The sequence below is a fragment of the Coregonus lavaretus genome, assembly GCF_964263955.1.
Source record: "Coregonus lavaretus genome assembly, chromosome: 33".
Taxonomy (NCBI): domain Eukaryota; kingdom Metazoa; phylum Chordata; class Actinopteri; order Salmoniformes; family Salmonidae; genus Coregonus; species Coregonus lavaretus.
Window position 1 is genome coordinate 21,820,883 of NC_140020.1, and position 26,121 is coordinate 21,847,003.

A 26,121-nucleotide genomic window follows, 5' to 3' on the forward strand; every position below is an offset into this window, starting at 1 on the left:
TCTTGTTGCTATCCCATAAACACATAGTTGAAAGCTACACATTTGCACCGTCTTCAGTGGTTTTAATCTACACTGAGTATACAAAGCATTAAGAACACCTACTCTTTTCATGACATAGTCTGCACGGCAAAGCAAGGCACTAGTTGGAAAAATCCTAAACATACGACACACTGCACACACCGCAGCCTAGTCTGGCAGATGGCACCGCAGCCTAGTCTGGCAGATGAGTCGCAGTCATGCGGATTTTCTCCTACTGTAATGAATGAACTTCCTCCAAACCGCATACAAACAAATCACAGTTGGTTTGCAGGCGGCGTGCCCTGTTCTGGTAATGACAGCGAAGCACTGCGCACCGTTCAACCTGTCTTCCAGCTCACTTTACATAAAGTGTATTCTTTTCTTCTGACCTTCAAGAGACTACAGAAGTGCTTTCTTCGATCTTTTGTAAGTAAAGGAACTTTTTATGTTATATTGGCCAGATGGCAAAATGGAAAAGTGGTACAACTTTTAGTAATGCTTTGAAGAAGTTTGTTTAATCAGGGACGTCTGAAATAGAGGTGATAAGCAGTGTGGCTTGGCGGGGTCATGTTTCGGAGGACGCATGGCTCTCGACCTTCGCCTCTCCCGAGTCCGTACGGGAGTTCAGCGATGGGACAAGACTGTAACTACCAATTGGATATCACGAAATTGGGAGGAAAAGGGGTAAAACTTCTTACCCCTTTTTCTCCCCAATTTCATGGGGACTTTTTGTGTAGGCCTATCCGTTACTTCTGATTACAGCATTAGGTCATCTAGCTTCTGTAAAATATGAGATGAAGAGCCCTTGCATCTGCTGCAGGTTTTTAGAAATGTGTCATTTTGTTTGCTGTATTTAAAGCGGCAATCAGGAGTTTAAACAATAACAAAGCGGACTGACGTTCATGAGGACTGACGTTCATGATATCATAATAATAGTTTTAACCATGTTTTGAGGCTATATAGTGTTTGTTTATATTTACTTTGTTTACAAACATTGGAGTGAAATAAGCTTATATTTTGGGTTCTGATGGGGTATGACAGTTAAACTAAGCTCATGAGGCATTTATAAGTTATAGACTTCAAGAATAAAATGGGTACATTTTATTAATTCTGAAGTCCGGAAATGGATGAAGCAACCGCAGATTGCTTTTTTAATTGAATGTACTATGTAGGCTACTGTGATAAACAAAGTATGCACAGCAAACACAAAGTCTGCAAACAGGCATTACACTCGTCAAGGGTAGATGGGGAAGCGTGTGTGCTGGGGAGTATTTTGAGCAGTGGCAGGCTCACTACATCAGTCCCTCGTGTTATCCAGCATGGCATTCCGAGTGTCAGTCGAGTCCCTCGTGTTATCCAGCATGGCATTCCGAGTGTCAGTCGGGGTGGAATGTATTAGACTGTCAGTGTCTGTGTGTGCCTTCGAGCCGCGCTTGGAAACTATTTGGGCTTTTCAAAGTTGTCATTGGAAGTCCTTGCTGCTCTGGACACACACATGCTTTACTGGGTCGTTCGACCAATTAGGTGCCGTTTGAGTAGTGTAACTTAGTGACCTAATTTTAACATTCTGTCATTTATGAGCACATGTTCAACTTAATAAAAAAATACAAACATTATAGTAAGTGCCTATTAGGTAAGGGATAAACGCCGACGTTCTGTACATTACCTTGTAAATAATGGACGACGAGGCGGCGCCGAGTCCCTTTGCGGAGTTCATTTTGAAAGCACACACTTACCGGTGTATATATACTTGTTTTTCGTTGATATTTCAATTTTTATAAGCAAATTCATACTTTTTCATATTTTGGTTGCTAGAGACGCCACCTAGTCGTTCGTTCGATTAGTTCGATATTTACATACGCGACCCAGTCGTTTGTTCTTTATGTTCCATTGTCATGCTCATTGGCAATATTGTTATCCCTTGCTTGCTGCTAGCTAGCCAACTTGCTACGGGTACACAGTCACTACCTCTGCAGCCAGAATAACAGCAAAGTTAATTCCGTTACATTCGTTTAAGCTGTTTATCCAGCTTTTACTACAGTTGCCAAAGAAAACAATACTAAGCACATATTTACCGGTAGGAAAAAAACAAAAACGTTTATATTTTCATTTATATAAGTGAATTCATACTTTCATCTTTTGGTTGCTAGCCCCTATCGTTCGTTTGATTAGTTCGATATTTATGGACGCGACCCAGTCGTTCTTTCTTTGTGTTCTGTTGCCATGCTCGCTGGCAACGTTCATATCACTTGCTTGCTAGCTAACACAGTCATGACCTCTGCAGACAGAATAACAGCAAAGTAGCTGTTTCTACTGACATTCATTTGGATACATCCATAACAATGAACTGATAATGCCCTATTTTTGCCTGGCATAGCTAGAAAAGTTTGCCTTCTCGTCAGGACACTCATCAACATTGACAGTTAATTACGAGGAGATCGGCTAGAAGCTAGCTAAATCGTTTGTTGCTAGCAAACCTGCCAATATGACAACATAGCACCACTTGTGTCATGACTGCAACAGTAAGGACCAGATAATTTCATGTTCATCACTCACCATGTTAGGTCATCATCAGATGCTCCAAAACAATATGTCTCTGCAAAAACAAATCAATGCTAGCTAGCTACGTTTTTACCTCGTTGGACCTGCGTTTACAATGTATCCAATTTCAGTTTGTGTAGTTGTTGATTTAGCTTTCTGTAACTTTGTAGCAAGTGCGGTCTGCATGTGTAGACGCATATTGCATCATAATTGCAAGGTGTCCCGATATATTTTCCAAATGTCCCACTAACTGGTTTTAATGTCCATTCTAGAATGCCCTTCTAGCCAATCAGAAACAAATTTTCAACAATGCTGGGGTATAAGTGCCTATAGTAAGTGCCTGATAGGATTGACTCAGAGCCATATATATAGAGAGAGAGTTTGTCAGGTTTTATAATGGCTGCCATTAAAAATACGCCTCTGACAATTCCCTATGAAATGACCCGCTGTAAACAAGCAAAACAGAGCAACAAGTTTTTATTGATAGCCTAAGCATTCAGGATAATGTCTATCCAAATCTGTACTGTGTCGGTGTCAACAAATTGCATATCTTCTTTCACTAGACATCTTCATAGGTTTTGAAAACTATCAGAAATAAGCAGCACAATGCTGAAGCATCAATGATCACTTAGCAACGGCTATGGAGGAGAAAGTGGTGCTCTCTGAAAGTTCAGACAGAAACCGCATTGGCCCAACTCTACATACACTGAGTGAACAAAACATTAGGAACATGACAAATACTGACCAGGTGAAAGCTATGATCCCTTATTGATGTCACTTGTTAAGTCCACTTCAATCAGTGTAGATGAAGGGGAGGAGACAGATTAAATAAATATTTTTCAGCCTTGAGACAATTGAGACATGGATTGTGTATGTGTGCCATTCAGAGGGTGGATGGGCAAGACGAAAGATTTAAGTGCCTTTGAATGGGTTATGGTAGTAGGTGCCAGGCGCACCGGTTTGAGTGTGTAAAGAACTGCAACGCTGCTGGGTTTTTCTCCTTCCGTGTGTATCAAGAATGGTTCACCACCCAAAGGACTCTGTATATGACTCTGGGTTGACCGTAACAGTGCTGACGATTTCATCTTGAATCAGCCATAAATCCCCTTGTGACAGGAGGAATTGAAGCGTGTGTGCAACAGGGAGGGGCAAATGAATTCAAGCTTCACAAACAAATTGAAATTGTGGAAACATTTCTAGCCTGTCTATATATTGCTAACAGGATTGACATGTTATGCTCGACCTGCTCAATTTTCATCCACAAAACAACAGAAAATGTCTAAAAAGAGTTGAACCAGCTCACCTGCTTTTACACTATTATTTGACTATTAGATGTTCAATGTTTATTTTGTTAAAATATTTTAATAGGAATAGTTTCACCATATTAAAATGAAAGTTCAGTTCATGTAACAGGGTTGACATTAGAATGAGCGACAGGTTTTTTCTTACCTTAAAGTGAATCACTACCACAGGAGGTTGGTGGCACCTTAATTGGGGAGGAAGGGTACGTGGTAATGGCTGGAGCGGAATAAGTGGAAAGGTATCAACAACATCAAACATATGGTTTCCATGTGTTTGATGCCATTCCATTCGCTGTGTTCCAGCCATTATCATGAGCCGTCCTCCCCTCAGCAGCATCCACTGATCACTAATGACATGAAATAAATAATAATCTTCAGAAATGACTTTTTCAAAGCAACAAAATAACTAGGGCTTTACAATGATGGTGAGAACTTGGGAAAATGTTGGGGTTAAGTGCGTTAAAATCTTTCTAGAAGTCACAGAGGATGCAGAGAGGGAAGTGTCAAAATGCTGAATTTTGGCAATTTAGCAAGTCTTTATTCATATTAAATTGAATTTTCCATGTTGTCACTTCGTTTAATATAACAGGCTTTTAAAATTGAATGTTTGTGCACAATGTCTACTTAAAATATAAAAGAGACGCAAAAGGCACTCTTTTCGTTGGACAACCCTACTGTGTTTAACAAACGGACAGACAGTAACCATTTGTTTACATTACAAATCATGTTTCGGTGCATTGGTGAATATGTTCTGTTTGTCTTAAAGCATGTGCGCGAGATATAGAGTGTGTATCCGTGACTAACCAGTATGTAGCATGAAATCTTTCCCCAAGACCCGCCCAGGATTGTGCTGGCGAGTGCAATGGGAGGAAAAGGAAACCGCAAACAAAATCAGTGCCTCACAAAAGTTTCACCACTTGCTATTTCTCAGTTAAATACAATAAAATAATTAGGCCTTATTTTACTCCACAATTCCCCACAATTCCCCACAGTGCTATTATTACTATTTTGTCATTACTTTATTTTGTTACTTTTTTCCTCTAAAGCTGTCTTTCCTAAACTTGTATGGATATTAAAGCCATCTTATCCTGTTTTGAGGGGGCAGTTTTAAAACCAAATATCGCAAGCACTCAGAAGATTATTTTTTGCTAAAGCCCAACACTTAAATCACATCTTTGTAACGAATGATCCCATCCAACGGATTTGTTTCTGCATGCCTGCGTTGCTTGTGTGTGTGTGTGTGTCTGCATGCGGTTATGGTGACTCATACAGTAATTTTTTCCAGCTTGCCTAATCCACCACACCTATCAGGTCTGAGAGAGAACAGGGTTGAAACTTGTCCCTGGAGCAGTCTGGTCTTGCTGTGATGTTAGCTGCTCGACCCAGTAGGTGGAATCAACAGTGTTCCTGAATCCTGACCTTTGCCTATTATGATTGTGTGACTTGAAGCATTGATGTAGGGTTACAGCAATCAGTAGGGTTACATACAATAATTGCATTTGTTCTGGTTTGACTGGGATAAAGGGTGGACAGAGATTGCACTTTTCTGAATATTCCATTGGTTCCATTTAATGGGGCAAGCTAAATCGAGCACACCTTGTGTATTGTAAAAGTATTTGACAGTTGTATTTGCCCCAATCAGGGTAAAGAAGGCAGTAGGTGCAGTGCAGGCATACAACTGTACAGTGGGTAAATGGAGTTGTGCCAGGTAGTGATACATGTGAAGTGACTTCCAATATAAATATAATGCATGTTTTATGGGCATATTAAATTATACAACCCAAGCTGTGTGCACTGTTCATAAAATGATGCATAAAACTAAACCACTGGGGTAAAACGGTCATATTACACTACCAATAATAATAGCACACTCCCCCAACATCTGAGCCAGTGGGACATTGACAACGAACAGTGCGTTTGAAAGAGGCAGCTTTTCCTGTGCCATCCCACTGAGCACACACTGGTTGAATCAACGTTGTTTCCACGTCATTTCAATTAAATTATGTTGAACCAACGTGGACTAGACTTTGAATTGATGTCTGTGTCCAGTGGGATGTGCCATGTCACATTCGTGCACCTCTCCGTAAACATGAACCCTATACTAGACCCCAAGCTGCAAAAAAACACAATGCATGTTTTGATATCAGTGGTGGTCGGTGCCGTTTAAGATGATGGAGGACGATATTTTTTTTAATGAGCATGGCCTTATTTCTATTACAGTATATTAGATGACTGTCATTCATATTCCATTCACCCAGCTCAATGTAACTACATGATACTCGAATTTTCCCTAAACCCATCATGAGGTTGCTACAACCTAGCCTATGAATGAAAGTTTACAACGTAGGTGCACAGGTCGAGAGAAATTTGAGTAATCAAGGTGACAGACATTGACACATTCAATACCACATTGCACAATCTTGCCTGCATCTAGCGGATCTAGGGTGTAATCATTAGTCCAACAGTTGCAAACAAGAGTTTCTATTGGACAAATTCAGGTATGTTTATCTGCGTTTCATTTCGTTTGCTTCCGTTTAAAACATTTTTTCAACAGAATTGGTGGAATGAATACAACCCTGATCACACGCAAACACAGTTCACTTTCATAGCAGCCACATACAAACAGCATGAGCCCTTTGATCGTTGGATAATACTTTCTCGCATCTACGCGAGGTCAAACCATCATAACTGCTAACCGCTACACACAGCCTACATCGTTGTCACAATATTAGCTAACGTCAAGTCAACATAGCTACTAGAACTAACCCGTTAGTATACCCGCTACAATCATGTAGTACAGTGTACAGTTAGCAAGCAGTTTAGCAGTTACACTGGTGGGCTCCGGTTGCAATAAATTAATAAAACCAAAACCTTACCTTGACTTGGAAGAGTTCCAGTGTTGGATAGCCATAGCAAGCTAGGTAACATAGCTTCCCTCTCTGTTTGAGCTGGGTGTTTGAGTAGGCTAAACTAGCTAGCTGCATTCGCTAGCTAAGTAAGTGAAAGTGAAATAAATACAAACTATAGCTCTCTCTCTCTCTCTCTCTTGCTTTTCCTTCATTTTTGAATAAATTAATTTGTTCAAAACTGTTCAACTATTGTCATTTTCTCTCTTTGAGTCAACTACTCACCACATTTTATGCACTGCATTGTTGGCTAGCTGTAGCTTATGCTTTCAGTACTAGATTCAGTTTGTAGAAGTGGGTACGAACCACAAGTCTCCTAGGTTTTGTATTGAAGTCAATGTACCCAGAGGAGGACGGAAGCTGTCCTCCGGCTGGATAAGAGTGTCTGCTAAACGTCTGCTAAATGATGTAAATGTACACAACGGTGCTACCCTACAGAGCGCAGTTGAGGCTACTGTAGGCCTTCATTGCAAAACAGTGTGTTTTAATTAATTATTTGGTGACATTAATATACACTGCTCAAAAAAATAAAGGGAACACTTAAACAACACATCCTAGATCTGAATGAATGAAATAATCTTATTAAATACTTTTTTCTTTACATAGTTGAATGTGCTGACAACAAAATCACACAAAAATGATCAATGGAAATCAAATTTATCAACCCATGGAGGTCTGGATTTGGAGTCACCCTCAAAATTAAAGTGGAAAACCACACTACAGGCTGATCCAACTTTGATGTAATGTCCTTAAAACAAGTCAAAATGAGGCTCAGTAGTGTGTGTGGCCTCCACGTGCCTGTATGACCTCCCTACAATGCCTGGGCATGCTCCTGATGAGGTGACGGATGGTCTCCTGAGGGATCTCCTCCCAGACCTGGACTAAAGCATCCGCCAACTCCTGGACAGTCTGTGGTGCAACGTTGCGTTGGTGGATGGAGCGAGACATGATGTCCCAGATGTGCTCAATTGGATTCAGGTCTGGGGAACGGGCGGGCCAGTCCATAGCATCAATGCCTTCCTCTTGCAGGAACTGCTGACACACTCCAGCCATATGAGGTCTATCATTGTCTTGCATTAGGAGGAACCCAGGGCCAACCGCACCAGCATATGGTCTCACAAGGGGTCTGAGGATCTCATCTCGGTACCTAATGGCAGTCAGGCTACCTCTGGCGAGCACATGGAGGGCTGTGCGGCCCCCCAAAGAAATGCCACCCCACACCATGACTGACCCACCGCCAAACCGGTCATGCTGGAGGATGTTGCAGGCAGCAGAACGTTCTCCACGGCGTCTCCAGACTCTGTCACGTCTGTCACATGCTCAGTGTGAACCTGCTTTCATCTGTGAAGAGCACAGGGCGCCAGTGGCGAATTTGCCAATCTTGCTGTTCTCTGGCAAATGCCAAACGTCCTGCACGGTGTTGGGCTGTAAGCACAACCCCCACCTGTGGACGTCGGGCCCTCATACCACCCTCATGGAGTCTGTTTCTGACCGTTTGAGCAGACACATGCACATTTGTGGCCTGCTGGAGGTCATTTTGCAGGGCTCTGGCAGTGCTCCTCCTGCTCCTCCTTGCACAAAGGCGGAGGTAGCGGTCCTGCTGCTGGGATGTTGCCCTCCTACGGCCTCCTCCACGTCTCCTGATGTACTGGCCTGTCTCCTGGTAGCGCCTCCATGCTCTGGACACTACGCTGACAGACACAGCAAACCTTCTTGCCACAGCTCGCATTGATGTGCCATCCTGGACGAGCTGCACTACCTGAGCCACTTGTGTGGGTTGTAGACTCCGTCTCATGCTACCACTAGAGTGAAAGCACCGCCAGCATTCAAAAGTGACCAAAACATCAGCCAGGAAGCATAGGAACTGAGAAGTGGTCTGTGGTCACCACTTGCAGAACCACTTCTTTATTGGGGGTGTCTTGCTAATTGCCTATAATTTCCACCTGTTGTCTATTCCATTTGCACAACAGTATGTGAAATGTATTGTCAATCAGTGTTGCTTCCTAAGTGGACTGTTTGATTTCACAGAAGTGTGATTGACTTGGAGTTACATTGTGTTGTTTAAGTGTTCCCTTTATTTTTTGAGCAGTGTATTTAGCATAGTTTATCTAAAAAGGATCACTTTTGAAATGTTTCACTGTTTTTATGAAATTTATTGAGGAGGTGTGCCCTCCCCTTCCTCCTCTGAGGAGCCTCCACTGTTTGATATATTATTGCTTAACAAGGGCTTATGAGATTTACAGAGGGGATATGCAGTGCTAAATACTCAAAGGGCTGCCACTGGGCCGACACTGTTTGTGTTACTCGGATATCTGTTCCATTAGTCCGGACTCTGTCACCTGGAAGTCTGTTTTTAACTTAGTAGGAGGACATGACTGGTACAACGAAATTACTGGTATAAGAAATGTGGTGGAAACTTAATAGCCCATGCCTCCACCAAGCCAATGCTTATAGATTTGTGGGAAGTAGGGAACAAGTGCATTGGTATGCACCCCAGGTTGTCACATGACATGACAAAGCTATAAATAGGTAGATCAGCATAAACGATAGACCTCTATCTGCCATTGATAAAAGGTACCCTCGGCCTGCACGCAGATTGGAGCAGGAGCTCGGCTGGAGATCAACGATATTATGTCCTATTTCTGGGCGCCACCACAGATTCCTGGCACGTCGCTGTGTGTGTGCGTGTGTGTTTGTGGGTGTGTGCCCTGACATGCTTCATAGGATCAGACCTTTGGGCAGAGACAGTTTTTCCACCTCTGATGTTAGCCTGACAAATCAATGTTTGTGTGGGTGTGTGCGCGTGTGTGTTTGTGTGTGTGTGCGCGTGTGTGCGCGTGTTCAAAGCACATTAATAGGACAGCTGCCTGCAAGGCTACCTGTTTCCAGCCACATAGACAGGCAGCTGACCGTCCAATTTTGTCTCCTCACCATAGTGACACAAGAAAACACTGGCCACCACACACAACAAGGGCACACATTCCAACATGCCAATATGTTACTTCATGTGGGTAACTCTGTATGTCACCTACTCACTAGTATTTGTGATTGAGCAGTGAGCACCCGTTGTGGGCGTAGTAGTTATATGTTTATCTAGCTTGTAGCACATGTCATTGTGTAAACTGACACTGATTATGGCCACATGACTGAAACGTGTTATTTTATGTTATGACTCACACTTTTTTATTTGTGCATATGTCATTTAATATTACTCACCATTTCTCACTGTTTGTTTCTGAGGGTCTTTTATCACTCCAGTTAAAGCATTGTGCAAGTTTTTTCTCCTTTAGGATGCATGCCTATATACACGCCGTGGATTATATGTAAAATAATAATCAGACATTTACAAATGTTTTAGAAACTCCAGCTGGTAAACAAACAATTTCCACGGTGTAAAAAACATTTGAAGAAATCTTGCACTGGATTTTGTGTATGAATTTTACACATAAATAAAGTTAACTGTGTGCTTTTAACCTACAGGTTTGTATGCAGGCACTGGTAGTTTTGTCTGCGTGAAAAGTTGCTTATTTTCGCAAAATCAGTATGCACATGCACTCAACACTCCTTACACAAGTCTTTGGATTGCTGCACATACCTACAGTGCCTTCGGAAAGTATTCAGACCCCTTGACTTTTACCACATTTTGTTATGTTACAGCCTTATTCTAAAATTTATTAAATAATAAATAAAATTCTCAGCAATCTATACACAATACCCCATAATGATGAAGTGAAAACAGGTTTTTAGAAATCTTTGCACATTTATTAAAAATAAAAAACAGAAATACCTTATTTACATAAGTATTCAGACCCTTTGATATGAGACTGTAAATTGAGCTCAGGTGCATCCTGTCTCCACTGATCATCCTTGAGATGTTTCTACAACTTGATTGGAGTCCACTTGTGGTAAATTCAATTGATTGGACATGATTTGGAAAGGTGCACACCTGTCTATATAAGGTCCCACAGTTGACAGTGCATGTCAGAACAAAAACCAAGCCATGAGGTCGAAGGAATTGTCCGTAGAGCTCCGAGACAGGATTGTGGCGAGGCACAGATCTGGGGAAGGGTACCAAAAACTTTCTGCAGCATTGAAGGACCCCAAGAACACAGGGGCCTCCATCATTCTTAAATGGAAGACGTTTGGAACCACCAAGACTCTTCCTAGAGCTGGATGCAACTGAGCAATCGGGGGAGAAGGGCCTTGGTCAGGGAGGTGAACAAGAACCCGATTGTCACTCTGACAGAGCTCTAGAGTTCCTCTGTGGAGATGGGAGAACCTTCCAGAAGGCCAACCATCTCTGCAGCACTCCACCAATCAGGCCTTTATGGTAGAGTGGCGGAAGCCACTCCCCAGTAAAAGGCACATGACAGCCGGCTTGGAGTTTGCCAAAAGGCACCTAAAGACTCTCAGACCATGAGAAACAAGATTCTCTGGTCTGATGAAACCAAGATTGAAATATTTGGCCTGGATGACAAGCATCATGTCTGGAGGAAACATAAATAATATAATAATAATATGCCATTTAGCAGACGCTTTTATCCAAAGCGACTTACAGTCATGCGTGCATACATTTTTGTGTATGGGTGGTCCCGGGGATCGAACCCACTACCTTGGCGTTACAAGCGCCGTGCTCTACCAGCTGAGCTACAGAGGACGTGGCACCATCCCTACGGTGAAGCATGGTGGTGGCAGCATCATGCCGTGGGGATGTTTTTCAGCGGCAGGGACTGGGAGACTAGTCAGGATCAAGGCAGAGATGAACGGAGCAAAGTACAGAGAGATCCTTGATGAAAACCTGCTCCAGAGCGCTCAGGACCTCAGACTGGGGACGAAGGTTCACCTTCCAACAGGGCAATGACCCTAAGCACACAGCCATGACAACGCAGGAGTGGCTTCAGGACAAGTCTCTGAATGTCCTTGAGTGGCCAAGCCAGAGCCCAGACTTGAACCCGATCGAACAGCTCTGGAGAGACCTGAAAATAGCTGTGCTGTGCAGCAACGCTCACCATCCAACCTGACAGAGTTTGAGAGGATCTGTAGAGAAGAATGGAAGATACTCCCCAAATACAGGTGTGTCAAGCTTGTAGCGTCATACCCAAGAAGATTTGAGGCTGTAATTGCTGCCAAAGGTACTTCAGCAAAGTACTGAGGAAAGGGTCTGAATACTTATGTAAATGTGATATTTCATTTAAAAAAATGTTTTTATAAATTAGCAAACATTTCTAAAAACCAGTTTTTGCATTGTCATTATGGGCTATTCTGTGTAGATTGATGAGGGAATTTTTTTAGAATAAGGCTGAAACTCCTTAGAATGGCAGGAACCTAGGAAGAAACCTAGGGAGGAACTATGTTATATATTCAGTACCAGTCAAATGTTTGGACACACCTACTCATTCAAGGGTTTTTCTTTATTTTTACTATTTTCTACATTGTAGAATAATAGTGAAGACATCAAAACTATGAAATAACACATATGGAATCATGTAGTAACCAAAAAAGAGTTAAACAAATGAAATATATTTTAGATTTTAGATTCTTCAAAGTAGCCTTTGCCTTGATGACAGCTTTGCACAGTCTTAGAATTAAAAAAAAACTGCTTCACCTGGAATGCTTTTCCAACAGTCTTGGAGTTCCCACATATGCTGAGCACTTGTTGGCTGCTTTTCCTTCACTGCGGTCCAACTCATCCCAAACCATCTCAATTTGGTTGAGGTCGGGGGATTGTGGAAGCTTTGGTAGCCATGCTGGTTAAGTGTGCCTTGAATTCTAAATAAATCACAGACAGTGTCACCAGCCAAGCACACCCACACCTTAACACCTCCTCCATGCTTTACGGTGGGAAATACACATGCAGAGATCATCCGTTCACCCACACTGTGTCTCACAAAGACACGGCGGTTGGAAACAAAAATCTCCAATTTGGACTCCAGACCAAAGGACAAAATTCCACCGGTCTAATGTCCATTGCTCGTGTTTCTTGGCCCAAGCAAGTCTCTTCTTCTTATAACTCTAAAGAACATATCCTCTGCAGCAGAGGTAACTCTGGGTCTTCCATTCCTCTGGCTGTCCTCATGAGTGCCAGTTTCATCATAGCGCTTGATGGTTTTTGCGACTGCACTTGAAGAAACTTTCAAAGTTCTTGAAATGTTCTGTATTGACTGACCTTCATGTCTTAAAGTAATGATGGACTGTTCTTTCTCTTTGCTTATTTGAGCACCTTGTCACAACACAACTAAATGGCTCAAATGCATTAAGAAGGAACGAAATTCCACAAATTAACTTTTAAGAAGGCACACCTATTAATTGAAATGCATTCCAGGTGACTATCTCATGAAGCTGGTTGAGAGAATGCCAAGAGTGTGCAAAGCTGTCATCAAGGCAAAGGGTGGCTATTTGAAGGATCTCAAATATAAAATATATTTTGATTTGTTTAACACTTTTTTGGTTACTACGTGATTCCATATGTGTTATTTCATAGTTTTGATGTCTTCACTATTATTTTACAATGTAGAAAATAGTAAAAAATAAAGAAAAACCCTGGAATGAGTAGGTGTGTCCAAACCTTTGACTGGTGCTGTATATATACAGTATATATTTACAAAAAGATATATGGGGGATTGGAAATGATGCAGAGAATTACATTGATGGAAGCTACTATCTATCTGCGATATTAAAGCTGATAATAATTTTTAAAAAGCATGGGTTAGCTTTTCTGCATACTTTTTTTTACAAAACGGTTCAGACTTTTGCAATGTTACTGTCACGATCGTTCATTAACGAGAAGGACCAAGGCGCAGCGTGATATGTATTCATATTTAATTACGTACTGAACACACAACAAAACAACAAACGAACCGTGAAGTCCAAGGTAGACAAAATAACATACCTCACACGGAACAAGATCCCACACAGACTGGTGCCAAACGGCTGCCTAAGTATGGTCCCCAATCAGAGACAACGAGCTACAGCTGCCTCTGATTGGGAACCACCCTGGCCAACATACAGTGGGGAGAACAAGTATTTGATACACTGCCGATTTTGCAGGTTTTCCTACTTACAAAGCATGTAGAGGTCTGTAATTTTTATCATAGGTACACTTCAACTGTGAGAGACGCAATCTAAAACAAAAATCCAGAAAATCACATTGTATGATTTTTAAGTAATAATTTGCATTTTATTGCATGACATAAGTATTTGATCACCTACCAACCAGTAAGAATTCCGGCTCTCACAGACCTGTTAGTTTTTCTTTAAGAAGCCCTCCTGTTCTCCACTCATTACCTGTATTAACTGCACCTGTTTGAACTCGTTACCTGTAGAAAAGACACCTGTCCACACACTCAATCAAACAGACTCTAACCTCTCCACAATGGCCAAGACCAGAGAGCTGTGTAAGGACATCAGGGATAAAATTGTAGATCTGCACAAGGCTGGGATGGGCTACAGGCCAATAGGCAAGCAGCTTGGTGAGAAGGCAACAACTGTTGGCGCAATTATTAGAAAATGGAAGAAGTTCAAGATGACGGTCAATCACCCTTGGTCTGGGGCTCCATGCAAGATCTCACCTCGTGGGGCATCAATGATCATGAGGGAAGGTGAGGGATCAGCCCAGAACTACATGGCAGGACCTGGTCAATGACCTGAAGAGAGCTGGGACCACAGTCTCAAAGAAAACCATTAGTAACACACTACGCCGTCATGGATTAAAATACTGCAGCGCACGCAAGGTCCCCCTGCTCAAGCCAGCGCATGTCCAGGCCCGTCTGAAGTTTGCCAATGACCATCTGGATGATCCAGAGCAGGAATGGGAGAAGGTCATGTGGTCTGATGCGACAAAAATAGAGCTTTTTGGTCTAAACTCCACTCGCCGTGTTTGGAGGAAGAAGAAGGATGAGTACAACCCCAAGAACACAATCCCAACCGTGAAGCATGGAGGTGGAAACATCATTCTTTGGGGATGCTTTTCTGCAAAGGGGACAGGACGACTGCACCGTATTGAGGGGAGGATGGATGGGGCCATGTATCGCGAGATCTTGGCCAACAACCTCCTTCCCTCAGTAAGAGCATTGAAGATGGGTCGTGGCTGGGTCTTCCAGCATGACAACGACCCGAAACACACAGCCAGGGCAACTAAGGAGTGGCTCCTTAAGAAGCATCTCAAGGTCCTGGAGTGGCCTAGCCAGTCTCCAGACCTGATCCCAATAGAACATATTTGGAGGGAGCTGAAAGTCCGTGTTGCCCAGCGACAGCCCCGAAACCTGAAGGATCTGGAGAAGGTCTGTATGGAGGAGTGGGCCAAAATCCCTGCTGCAGTGTGTGCAAACCTGGTCAAGACCTACAGGAAACGTATGATCTCTGTAATTGCAAACAAAGGTTTCTGTACCAAATATTAAGTTCTGCTTTTCTGATGTATCAAATACTTATGTCATGCAATAAAATGCAAATTAATTACTTAAAAATTATACAATGTGATTTTCTGGATTTTTGTTTTAGATTGCGTCTCTCACAGTTGAAGTGTACCTATGATAAAAATTACAGACCTCTACATGCTTTGTAAGTAGGAAAACCTGCAAAATCAGCAGTGTATCAAATACTTGTTCTCCCCACTGTAGATCTAAACGATCTAGAACCTAAACATAGAAATAAACACAACACGAAATATACACACCCTGACTCAACAAATAACCGTCCCCTGAGTCAGGGCGTGACAGTTACGAAGATGGAAAAAAGCTTCTCTTGAAATGTTTTTTTATATGTTAGTCAAAAGAGAGATCAGAGTGCAGAGTAACGTTGAGGTCCTTCACATTTTAATTTGAGACGACTGTACAACCAATGAGATTCATTGTCAGATCCGACAGCAGATATAATTTGTTTCTTGGGACCTAGAACTAGCATCTCTGTTTTGTCTGAGTTTAAAAGTAAAAAAACATTGTCCACTTACTTATGTCTGAAACACAGGCTTCCAGCGTGGGCAATTTTGGGGCTTCATCATGTTTCATTGTTACGTTTGCATAAGCAAACTTAACACATCAAATAGCAAATGACCACCTTGGAGCTTTAAATGACATTCACGGTTCGATTTGGTCATCTGTTATTAGATGCATTCAGTTTTCAAGATTCGTTGTGGTCATTTCTACAGCTGAATTCTGGCACAAATTTGCTTCCATATGAGGTCCAGCAGCAGGGTGCGAATTAAAGGGGTTCAGCTCCCCTGAATGAGATGTTAGCTCCCCTAAGAAAAAAAGGGCAAATTAAGTCAGAGAGGTTTGGGTAGTTCTCCTTAAAAAAAAGGGCAAATTCAGCCAGAGAAATTAGGGTAGTTCCCCTTACCTCTTTGGTGTTCACACGTCTGAAAGGACTGGATAGGTGTAACCAATAGATGGCCCCACCTAGTTCTCCAATAGGCTAAGTGGTGCTTTGTGGACCATGTACATGAAAGGGGGCGGTCCTACGAGCAGGGAACAGGGGTTGAAATGGAACTAGGACAAGGAGGAAGAAGATTCTGAATGACCAGATCCATGATTCATGATAAATGATATCAGTGCACGTCACTGTAGCTTACAGTGGGGAAAAAAAGTATTTAGTCAGCCACCAATTGTGCAAGTTCTCCCACTTAAAAAGATGAGAGAGGCCTGTAATTTTCATCATAGGTACACGTCAACTATGACAGACAAATTGAGAAAATTTTTCCAGAAAATCACATTGTAGGATTTTTAATGAATTTATTTGCAAATTATGGTGGAAAATAAGTATTTGGTCACCTACAAACAAGCAAGATTTCTGGCTCTCACAGACCTGTAACTTCTTCTTTAAGAGGCTCCTCTGTCCTCCACTCGTTACCTGTATTAATGGCACCTGTTTGAACTTGTTATCAGTATAAAAGACACCTGTCCACAACCTCAAACAGTCACACTCCAAACTCCACTTTGGCCAAGACCAAAGAGCTGTCAAAGGACACCAGAAACAAAATTGTAGACCTGCACCAGGATGGGAAGACTGAATCTGCAATAGGTAAGCAGCTGGGTTTGAAGAAATCAACTGTGGGAGCAATTATTAGGAAATGGAAGACATACAAGACCACTGATAATCTCCCTCGATCTGGGGCTCCACGCAAGATCTCACCCCGTGGGGTCAAAATGATCACAAGAACGGTGAGCAAAAATCCCAGAACCACACAGGGGGACCTAGTGAATGACCTGCAGAGAGCTGGGACCAAAGTAACAAAGCCTACCATCAGTAACACACTACGCCGCCAGGGACTCAAATCCTGCAGTGCCAGACGTGTCCCCCTGCTTAAGCCAGTACATGTCCAGGCCCGTCTGAAGTTTGCTAGAGTGCATTTGGATGATCCAGAAGAGGATTGGGAGAATGTCATATGGTCAGATGAAACCAAAATAGAACTTTTTGGTAAAAACTCAACTCGTCGTGTTTGGAGGACAAAGAATGCTGAGTTGCATCCAAAGAACACCATACCTACTGTGAAGCATGGGTGTGGAAACATCATGCTTTGGGGCAGTTTTTCTGCAAAGGGACCAGGACGACTGATCCGTGTAAAGGAAAGAATGAATGGGGCCATGTATCGTGAGATTTTGAGTGAAAACCTCCTTCCATCAGCAAGGGCATTGAAGATGAAACGTGGCTGGGTCTTTCAGCATGACAATGATCCCAAACACACCGCCCGGGCAACGAAGGAGTGGCTTCGTAAGAAGCATTTCAAGGTCCTGGAGTGGCCTAGCCAGTCACCAGATCTCAACCCCATAGAAAATCTTTGGAGGGAGTTGAAAGTCCGTGTTGCCCAGCGACAGCCCCAAAACATCACTGCTCTAGAGGAGATCTGCATGGAGGAATGGGCCAAAATACCAGCAACAGTGTGTGAAAACCTTGTGAAGACTTACAGAAAACGTTTGACCTGTGTCATTGCCAACAAAGGGTATATAACTATTATTATTATTATTATTTATTATTATAACAAAGTATTGAGAAACTTTTGTTATTGACCAAATACTTATTTTCCACCATAATTTGCAAATAAATTCATTAAAAATCCTACAATGTGTTTTTATGGATTTTTTTTCTCATTTTGTCTGTCATAGTTGACGTGTACCTATGATGAAAATTACAGGCCTCTCTCATCTTTTTAAGTGGGAGAACTTGCACAATTGGTGGCTGACTAAATACTTGTGTCACACAACACATAGGCTGTTACTCTTTCTTTTGGACAAAGATTTATAGCCAGATACGTGTTTCCACTGTTGATCCTATGTGTATATGTTTTTTTTGTACTTAAGCTATGTTAGTATGTACCTGTATATTGTTGAATGTTTTGTAATCTTTCTGCTCATATGTGGATTGTTGTTCAGCTTGCTGCAACTCGTATTGTATTAAACTTCATTTATTTGACCTGCTGTTGCTACTGTATATTCTTGGGACTTGGGAGTTTTCACAGTGGTGACACCATGTCTATTTAATGTACTACTGGTACACAGTTTGTGTACACAGTACTCTCCTCGGAGCCCACTAGGTTGACGTGTGTGTGTGGGTGTGATTAATGAAAGTGTGTTATATACAGTAAATATAATTCAGATTATTTATTGTCCTGTATGCCTTGCTATCTCAACAGAGCACCAGCATGCTGCCAGGACTCACCTGGTGATCGGTTCCCCACTCAGGAGATATGGCGTCAGGGCTAAACCCAGAGGAAGCCCCCCTGGACGATGGAGTCATCCCCTTGGACATTGATAACGTCCACATGCTACTGCAAGGTCAGTCCACAGACAGAAGGGGGAACCCAGACACGTCACAGGGGCTGTAAAGCTGAAGCATCCGTTCAGAATGTTTTCCTACCACCAAATATGGTAGTGAGAGGAAGTCCAGTCGCGGGTAGTGGGAGAGGATGGAACTAGGTGAAATTGGGCCGACATTCTGCAAATTTTCTCATCGATGAAATATATGATCTCAATAAAGTTTTCTGTTCCCAAAACTAGAATCTCTTATGAACACAGTGCACAAGTTTTATAGACTTGACACTTTGCCAAAGTTTTTAAAAATGGCGTTGTTTAGGAGTGCAAGGTCAAACTGAGTAGGCGTTCCCTAACTGAAAAATACAAATACATGCTACAACGCGCAAATAGGATCTCGCTAGCTCGTGCTTGGGTTTGCCCACCTCCTTGCTTGTTCTGCCCACTATGCTTCATTTCTCCCACTGTTAACGACACAGATGAACTATCTTGGGTTAGTTATAAATATCTTTGGTCAGCCTCTCTGTCTTGACCCTTAGCCCACAGTGATGTGAGACTCAAATTAGTCAAATTATATTTAGTATAAAATATACTGTACTGAACAAAAATATAAACGCAATATGTAAAGTGTTGGTCCCATGTTTCATGAGCTGAAATAAAAGATCCCAGAAATGTTCCATACGAACAAAAAGCTTACTTCTCTCAAATTTTGTGCACAAATTTGTTTACGTCCCTCTTAGTGAGCATTTCTCATTTGCCAAGATAATCCATCCACCTGACAGGTGTGGCATATCAAGAAGCTGATTAAACAGCATGATCATTACACAGGTGCACCTTGTGCTGGGGACAAGAAAAGGCCACTCTAAAATGTGCAGTTTTGTCACACAACACAATGCTACAGATGTCTCAAGTGTTGAGGGAGCGTGCAATTCGCATGCTGACTGCAGGAATGTCCACCGGAGCTGTTGCAAGATAATTTAATGTAAATTTTTTCTACCATAAGCCACCTCCAACGTATTGTTAGAGAATTTGGCAGTACCTCTAACCGGCCTCACAACCGCAGACCACGTGTGGGCTTCTTAACCTGCGGGATCATCTGAGACCAGCCACTCGGACAGCTGATAAAAATTTCTGCACAAACTGTCAGAAACCGTCTCAGGGAAGCTCATCTGCATGCTCGTTGTCCTCACCAGGGTCTTGACCTGACTGCAGTTCAGCGTCGTAACCGACTTCACTGGGCAAATGCTCACCCTCAATGGCCACTGGCACGTTGGAGAAGTGTGCTCTTCACGAATGAATCCCGGTTTTAACTGTACCGGGCAGATGCGTGTATGGCATCGTGTGGGCGAGCGGTTTGCTGATGTCAACATTGTGAACAGAGTGCCACATGGTGGCGGTGGGGTTATGGTATGGGCAGGCAGGCATAAGCTACGGACAACGAACACAATTGCATTTTAACGATGGCAATTTGAATGATACTGTGACGAGATCCTGAGGTCCATTGTTGTGCCATTCATCCACCGCCATCACCTCATGTTTCAGCATGATAATGCACGGCCCCATGTCGCAAGGATCTGTACACAATTCCTGGAAGCTGAAAATGTCCCAGTTTTTCCTGGGACATACTCACCAGACATGTCACCCCATTGAGCATGTTTGGGATGCTCAGGAACGACACGTACGACAGCGTTTTACAGTTCCCCCAAATATCCAGCAACTTCGCACAGCCATTGAAGAGGAGTGAGACAACATTCCACAGGCCACAATCAACAGCCTGATCAACGGGGGTCACACCAGGTACTGGCTGGTTTTCTTATCTACGTTCCTACCTTTTTTTAAAGGTATCTGTGACCAACATGCATATCTGTATTCCAAGTCATGTGAAATCCACAGTTTAGGGCCTAATTACTGTATTTCAGTTGACTGATTTCCTTATATTATACAATTGCTAAATCTTCTCTCCGCCCCATGGCAAAATGTGTAGAATTGCAGCAAACTTGCTTTAAAACGGCAACATTTTCTCTATACCCCATGGCAAAATGTGTAGAATTGCATGAAAGTGGGGGGCCTCTAAAATGTTTTGCTCACAATATGTGTGTGTGGGGGGGAGGGGTATGGATGTGGGTACGCAGACCCGCGAGCAACTGTGGCCCCTCATGATGAGTTCAGATTTTTTGGGGCCTCCACTCTCATCAAAATTGCCCAGCCCTGACAAACATTATTTAATTCCCCCTTGACACTACACCTCAGTGAGAAAAGTGGAATTACTATCATATTACTTATACCGATCCAATTTGTTCAGTGCCCAGGGATGATGGGTTGTTTCTGGACAGGGCTGAAGTCACACGTTTATCACTGTTTCATACATCGCCAATAAAGACCAAGCCCCTATGCCAATACTTTCTTGTAGAGCTCAAAGCATTGGATTGGTGTAAGCAATATGGCAATACCTTGCTTTCTGATAGATCTAATTTTCATCTTATACCCATCCACTCCTCTCAGATACTGTAGATCTCTCACTGCCTAGAGATGAAGGTTAGGGGTGGCTCTCTCTCTCGCTCTCTCTCTCTCTCTCTCTCGCTCTCTCTCGCTCTCTTTCTCGCTCTCTCTCGCTTGCTCTCTCTCTTTCTAGCTAATTTATCTTCAGTGTGGTCTAGACTCGGCCCAAGCAGACACTGCTCGCTGTCACATGGTTGCCAGGCTACGAGGAATTTGCTATGACCACGAAGTGGTCGGTGTGTGGGGATAGTCATTCTGAGTCACGGTTGTCTAAGGTGACCTTTGTGTCTAAGGTGACATCATTTTTCATTTATTTCACCTTTTTTTATACAGGTATGTCAATTAACAACAAATTCTTATTTACAATGACGACCTAGCAAACAGCAATAAACAACACATCAATAAACAACAATTACACAATACAACAATGACAATACATATCTATATACACAATACATAAAAAGCAAACACGAAAAGCAAAACACATTCTTCAGTAAAACGGCCCTCTAACATCCGACTGAATTGCCCTATGGGCACCAAATCCACCAACTTTAAGGACTTTTGGAGATCATTCCACATGATGCAACAGTTCCTTCTGCATATTGAATTTCAATGTCTAAGGGCTTCCGTGAAGATTTATCGCTGGTCAAGGCTACTGGATGCTGTTTTCTGGTAGCCATCTTAAATACATCTCTCTCTTTCTATACACAGTTTGTGGATATAGTAGCAAAGCTCGAGGCTGACTTTGTTATGGGACCTGTAAGGCTGGTGGTAGAAACACTCAGGAAGCAGGGATGCGGAATCTTTATGAAGACTTTTTATCAAGACATGTGGTTGCAAAAAGTGAAAACAAAACCTGCTGTGGTTGAACAACCAGCTGAGAGAAGGGAGCCAGGTGTTCAGGTTGGAATCCATCCATAAACTCATCCCAAACCAGAAGTGCATTCATTAGTGCAAATCGTAAAATCTAAACATTTTGCAACGGAAAGCATTTTGCAACAAAATCTAGTGTTCCTTATTGGACAAATTCAGGTAGGTCCCTCCCCGTTACAGCCCATTTGCTTCTGTTTGGTTCCTAGTGAATACACCCCAGGTTGAGCCATGGCAAATTAGGCCCTTTCTCGATCTGGGTATACTGACCTAAGGTCATTTTCGCATTTTTCCTCCAGGGGGAAAAATGTGAAAATGACCTTAGGTCAGTATCTAGGAGCAACTTCAACTGCTTTTAAATCTTTACCTGTATGACAGGCAAACCACTGGGGTTTCTGCCATAACCGGCTTTATACAAACAAGCAAGAGTGCCATTGTTATGCTTTGCTTTCTTAGACAAACACTGACTGGGAAATAACTTCAGCTACTGTATATTTATGGTTATGCACTATGGAGTCATACACTCTTGTAAAGCTTGAGCTTCCCATGCAATGTTGTGCCACTGTCAAACAACTGAAAGTTTGACAGTTTGCTAATAATGGTTGGATGGCTCAAAAGGTTAATGGCTGTTGTTGATGCAATAAAAGTGTTGAGTCGCTGGGTCTGAAATATTTCTGGTTGTTAATGGAGTGGAACTGAAGTTAAAGGTAGACTCAGCCTCATTGCCACGAGCAGCACCGCAGATATTGAGATGAGCGAGATGGAAGACTTCGCTCTCACACAGTCACACACAGTATCTGTGTATGTGCACAGGTTTGCTTCACGCTGTTCACAGCGTGGTAGCCAGGCCACCAAAACAGCGGAGAAGTTGTACCCACTATGCTGTTTACTTTCTGCATCTACATCATATCGCTGAGTCTAGCTTTAAGAGTGCTCTATGTTTGGTGGAAGGGGCCGTATACACTAAGCGTCTCAAAAAGTCATAGGAATCCTGTTAAAACCTGTTTTAAGATTACAAATAAGTTTTCAAATGTTTTATGCAACATTATTGGCAAGTAATTTGATGCCTACTGAGCCAAAGCTATTTAGAGTTGTTAAACGGTTGTGTTGATATAACAGTAATTGCCTATTATACAAATTCTGCTTTTAACAGCCATCAGAATTGATTAAAAAAACGTATTAGTCAAAAATTATATCAAACGTTTTACCATTGCAATGTTTGATGGTTGAGGCGTGTTATAGAATTCACAGCTGGCGATGCTTCATTGCGATTGGTTATTCCTCATCATTTGCAACAATGCCAATGAGCGTTATCACTCTTTCCTTTGCGATACCTCAAACGGTCATGATTACCAGGTGAGAAACTTTTATGAGTTGATTTTACTCCTGGCTCAGAGTGTCTGGGCAGTGTCTTAACATCATCCTAAAATCTACTCTGAGCTGGGAGTGCTTTATTGTATTAAAACGGGTTTTAACAGGATTCCTAGGACCTTTTCTGGGATGTCTTGTAGATATGGGCCCTGGTCTGGGGACTACGTGGTGCAGTTCTTTGCACCCCCTTTGCCTGTGTGTGCCCACCTATAACCGCAGCCATCCTCTGGACCTGGTTATTACCAAGTGGCTTTCTATTGACATATCCTCTATTGTTGATGTTGCCTTGTCTGATCTCCACTGTGTATTTTTTTTTACTACTACCAGGGTAATACTGTGCTAACACATTATTAAGAAAAGCTATCTTACCTCTGAAGTTGCTACAGATTGTATTGAGTGTATGAACAATACTCCATCACCTATTCTGCCCTCCTCTTGTGATGATTTAGTTAATAACTTCACTAGCAGATTAAGGGCAACCATTGATGCCATAGCTCCAGTAAAGTTGAAAAAAGCCACATCCAAACGGAGAGCCCATTGGATGAGTGAGGAAACTAATTAATGAAAGAGAAATTGAAGAAGGCAGAGCGGAAGTGGAGAAAGTCAAAGTTGCAGAACCATTATGATATTCTGAGAGAACAAATTGGCATATACAGTACCAGTCAAAAGTTTGGACACACCTACTCATTCCAAGGTTTTTCTTTATTTTTACTCTTTTCTACATTGTATAATAATAGTGAAGATATCAAAGCTATGAAATAACACATATGGAATCATGTAGTAACCAAGAAAATGTTAAACAACTGAAAATATATGTTATATTTGAGATTCTTCAAACCAGCCACCCTTTGCCTTGATGACAGCTTTGCACACACTTGGCAATCTCTCAACCAGCTTCATGAGGTAGTCACATGGAATGCATTAAAAGTCAATTTGTGGAATTTCTTTCCTTCTTAATTTTTTGAGCCAATCAGCTGTGTTGTGACAAGGTAGGGGTGGTATACAGAAGATAGCCCAATTTGGTAAAAGACCAAGTCCATATTATGGCAAGAACAGCTCAGATAAGTGAAGAGAAACGACAGTCCATCATTACTTTAACATTTACATTTTTTGTTTTACATTTTAGTCATTTAGCAGACGCTCTTATCCAGAGCGACTTAGAGTTAGTGAATGCATACGTTTTATAAATTTTTTTCATACTGGCCCCCCGTGGGAAATGAACCCACATCCCTGCCGGCCAAACCCTCCCCTACCTTGGACGACGCTGGACCAATTGTGCGCCGCCCATGGGTCTCCCGGTTGCGGCCGGCTGCGACAGAGCCTGGACTCGAACCAGGATCTCTAGTGGCACAGCTAGCACTGCGATGCAGTGCCTTAGACCACTGCGCCACTCCAACCTTTAAGACATGAAGGTCAGTCAATACGGAAAATGTCAAGAACTTTGAAAGTGCAGTCGCAAAAACCATCAAGCGCTATGATGAAACTGTCTCTCATGAGGACCGCCACAGGAATGGAAGACCCAGAGTTACCTCTGCTGCAGAGGATAAGTTCATTAGAGTTATTAGCCTCAGAAATTGTAGCCCAAATAAATGCTTCACAGAGTGCAAGTAACAGACACATCTCAACATCAACTGTTCAGAGGAGACTGCGTAAATCAGGCCTTCATGGTCGAATTACTGCAAAGAAACCACTACTAAAGGACACCAATAAGAACAAGAGACTTGCTTGGGCCATGAAACAAGCAATGGATATTAGACCGGTGTAAATCTGTCCTTTGGTCTGATGTGTCCAAATGTCCGATTTTTGGTTCCAACCACCGTGTCTTTGAGAGACGCAGAGTAGGTGAACGGATGATCTCTGCATGTGTGGTTCCCACCATGAAGCATGGAGGAGGAGGTGTGATGGTGTGGGGGTGCTTTGCTGGTGACACTGTCTGTGATTTATTTAGAATTCAAGGCACACATAACCAGCATGGCTACCACAGCATTCTGCAGCGATACGCCATCCCATCTGGTTTGTGCTCAGTGGTACTATCATTTGTTTTTCAACACGACAATGACCTAACACACCTCCAGGCTGCGTAAGGGCTATTTGACCAAGAAGGAGAGTCATGGAGTGCTGCATCAGATGACCTGGCCTCCACAATAACCCAACCTCAACCCAATTGAGATGGTTTGGGATGAGTTGGACCGCAGAGTGAAGGAAAAGCAGCCAACGTGCTCAGCATATGTTGGAACTCCTTCAAGACTGTTGGAAAAGCATTCCAGGTGAAGCTAGTTGAGAGTGTGCAAAGCTGTCATCAAGGTAAAGGGTGGCTACTTTGAAGAATCTAAAATCTAAAATATATTTTGATTTGTTTAACTATTTTTTGGTTACTACATGATTCCATATGTGTTATTTCATAGTTTTGATGTCTTCACGATTGTTCTACAATGTAGAAAATAGTAAATATAAAGAAAAACCCTTGAATGAGTAGGTGTGTCCAAACTTTTGACTGGTACTGTATAATAAGGCAATTTGAAATGCCAGACGGGCTCATTTTTCTAACTTGATCACTAATAATCAGAATAATTTGAGAGTACTCTTCTCAACCATTGATGGCCTGATAAATCCTACCCCTGCAAATCTATGTGAACTTTCCTACACATCTAAATGTGATGAGTTTGCGACATATTTCAGAGATAAGATAACAAACGTTAGGCTTGGTATCAGTCAAGACCTGATTAGAAGTTTGATGATGTGTCCTAGCCTACCACGCAAAGGCACTATGGATTTATTTTCCCTGGTTGACACAGACATGCTCAAGAAAGTGATATTACAACTTAAGCCTTCTCGATCCTATCCCCCCCACCTTCTTCAAAACAGCTTTTAATT

The 26,121-nt window shown here is 42.3% G+C and overlaps 1 protein-coding gene across 1 annotated transcript in view; it reads left to right on the top strand.

Annotated features, from left to right (window-relative positions):
• Positions 1-282: 282 nt before the first annotated feature.
• syne2a (spectrin repeat containing, nuclear envelope 2a) overlaps positions 283-26,121 on the top strand; it is a 242,120-nt gene continuing 216,281 nt past the window's right edge. Inside the window, exons 1-2 of the mRNA XM_084151514.1 lie at positions 283-444; positions 18,390-18,531. Coding sequence (XP_084007640.1) covers positions 18,444-18,531 — 88 coding nt within the window. The 5' untranslated portion in view covers positions 283-444; positions 18,390-18,443. The remainder of the gene's footprint in view (positions 445-18,389; positions 18,532-26,121) is intronic.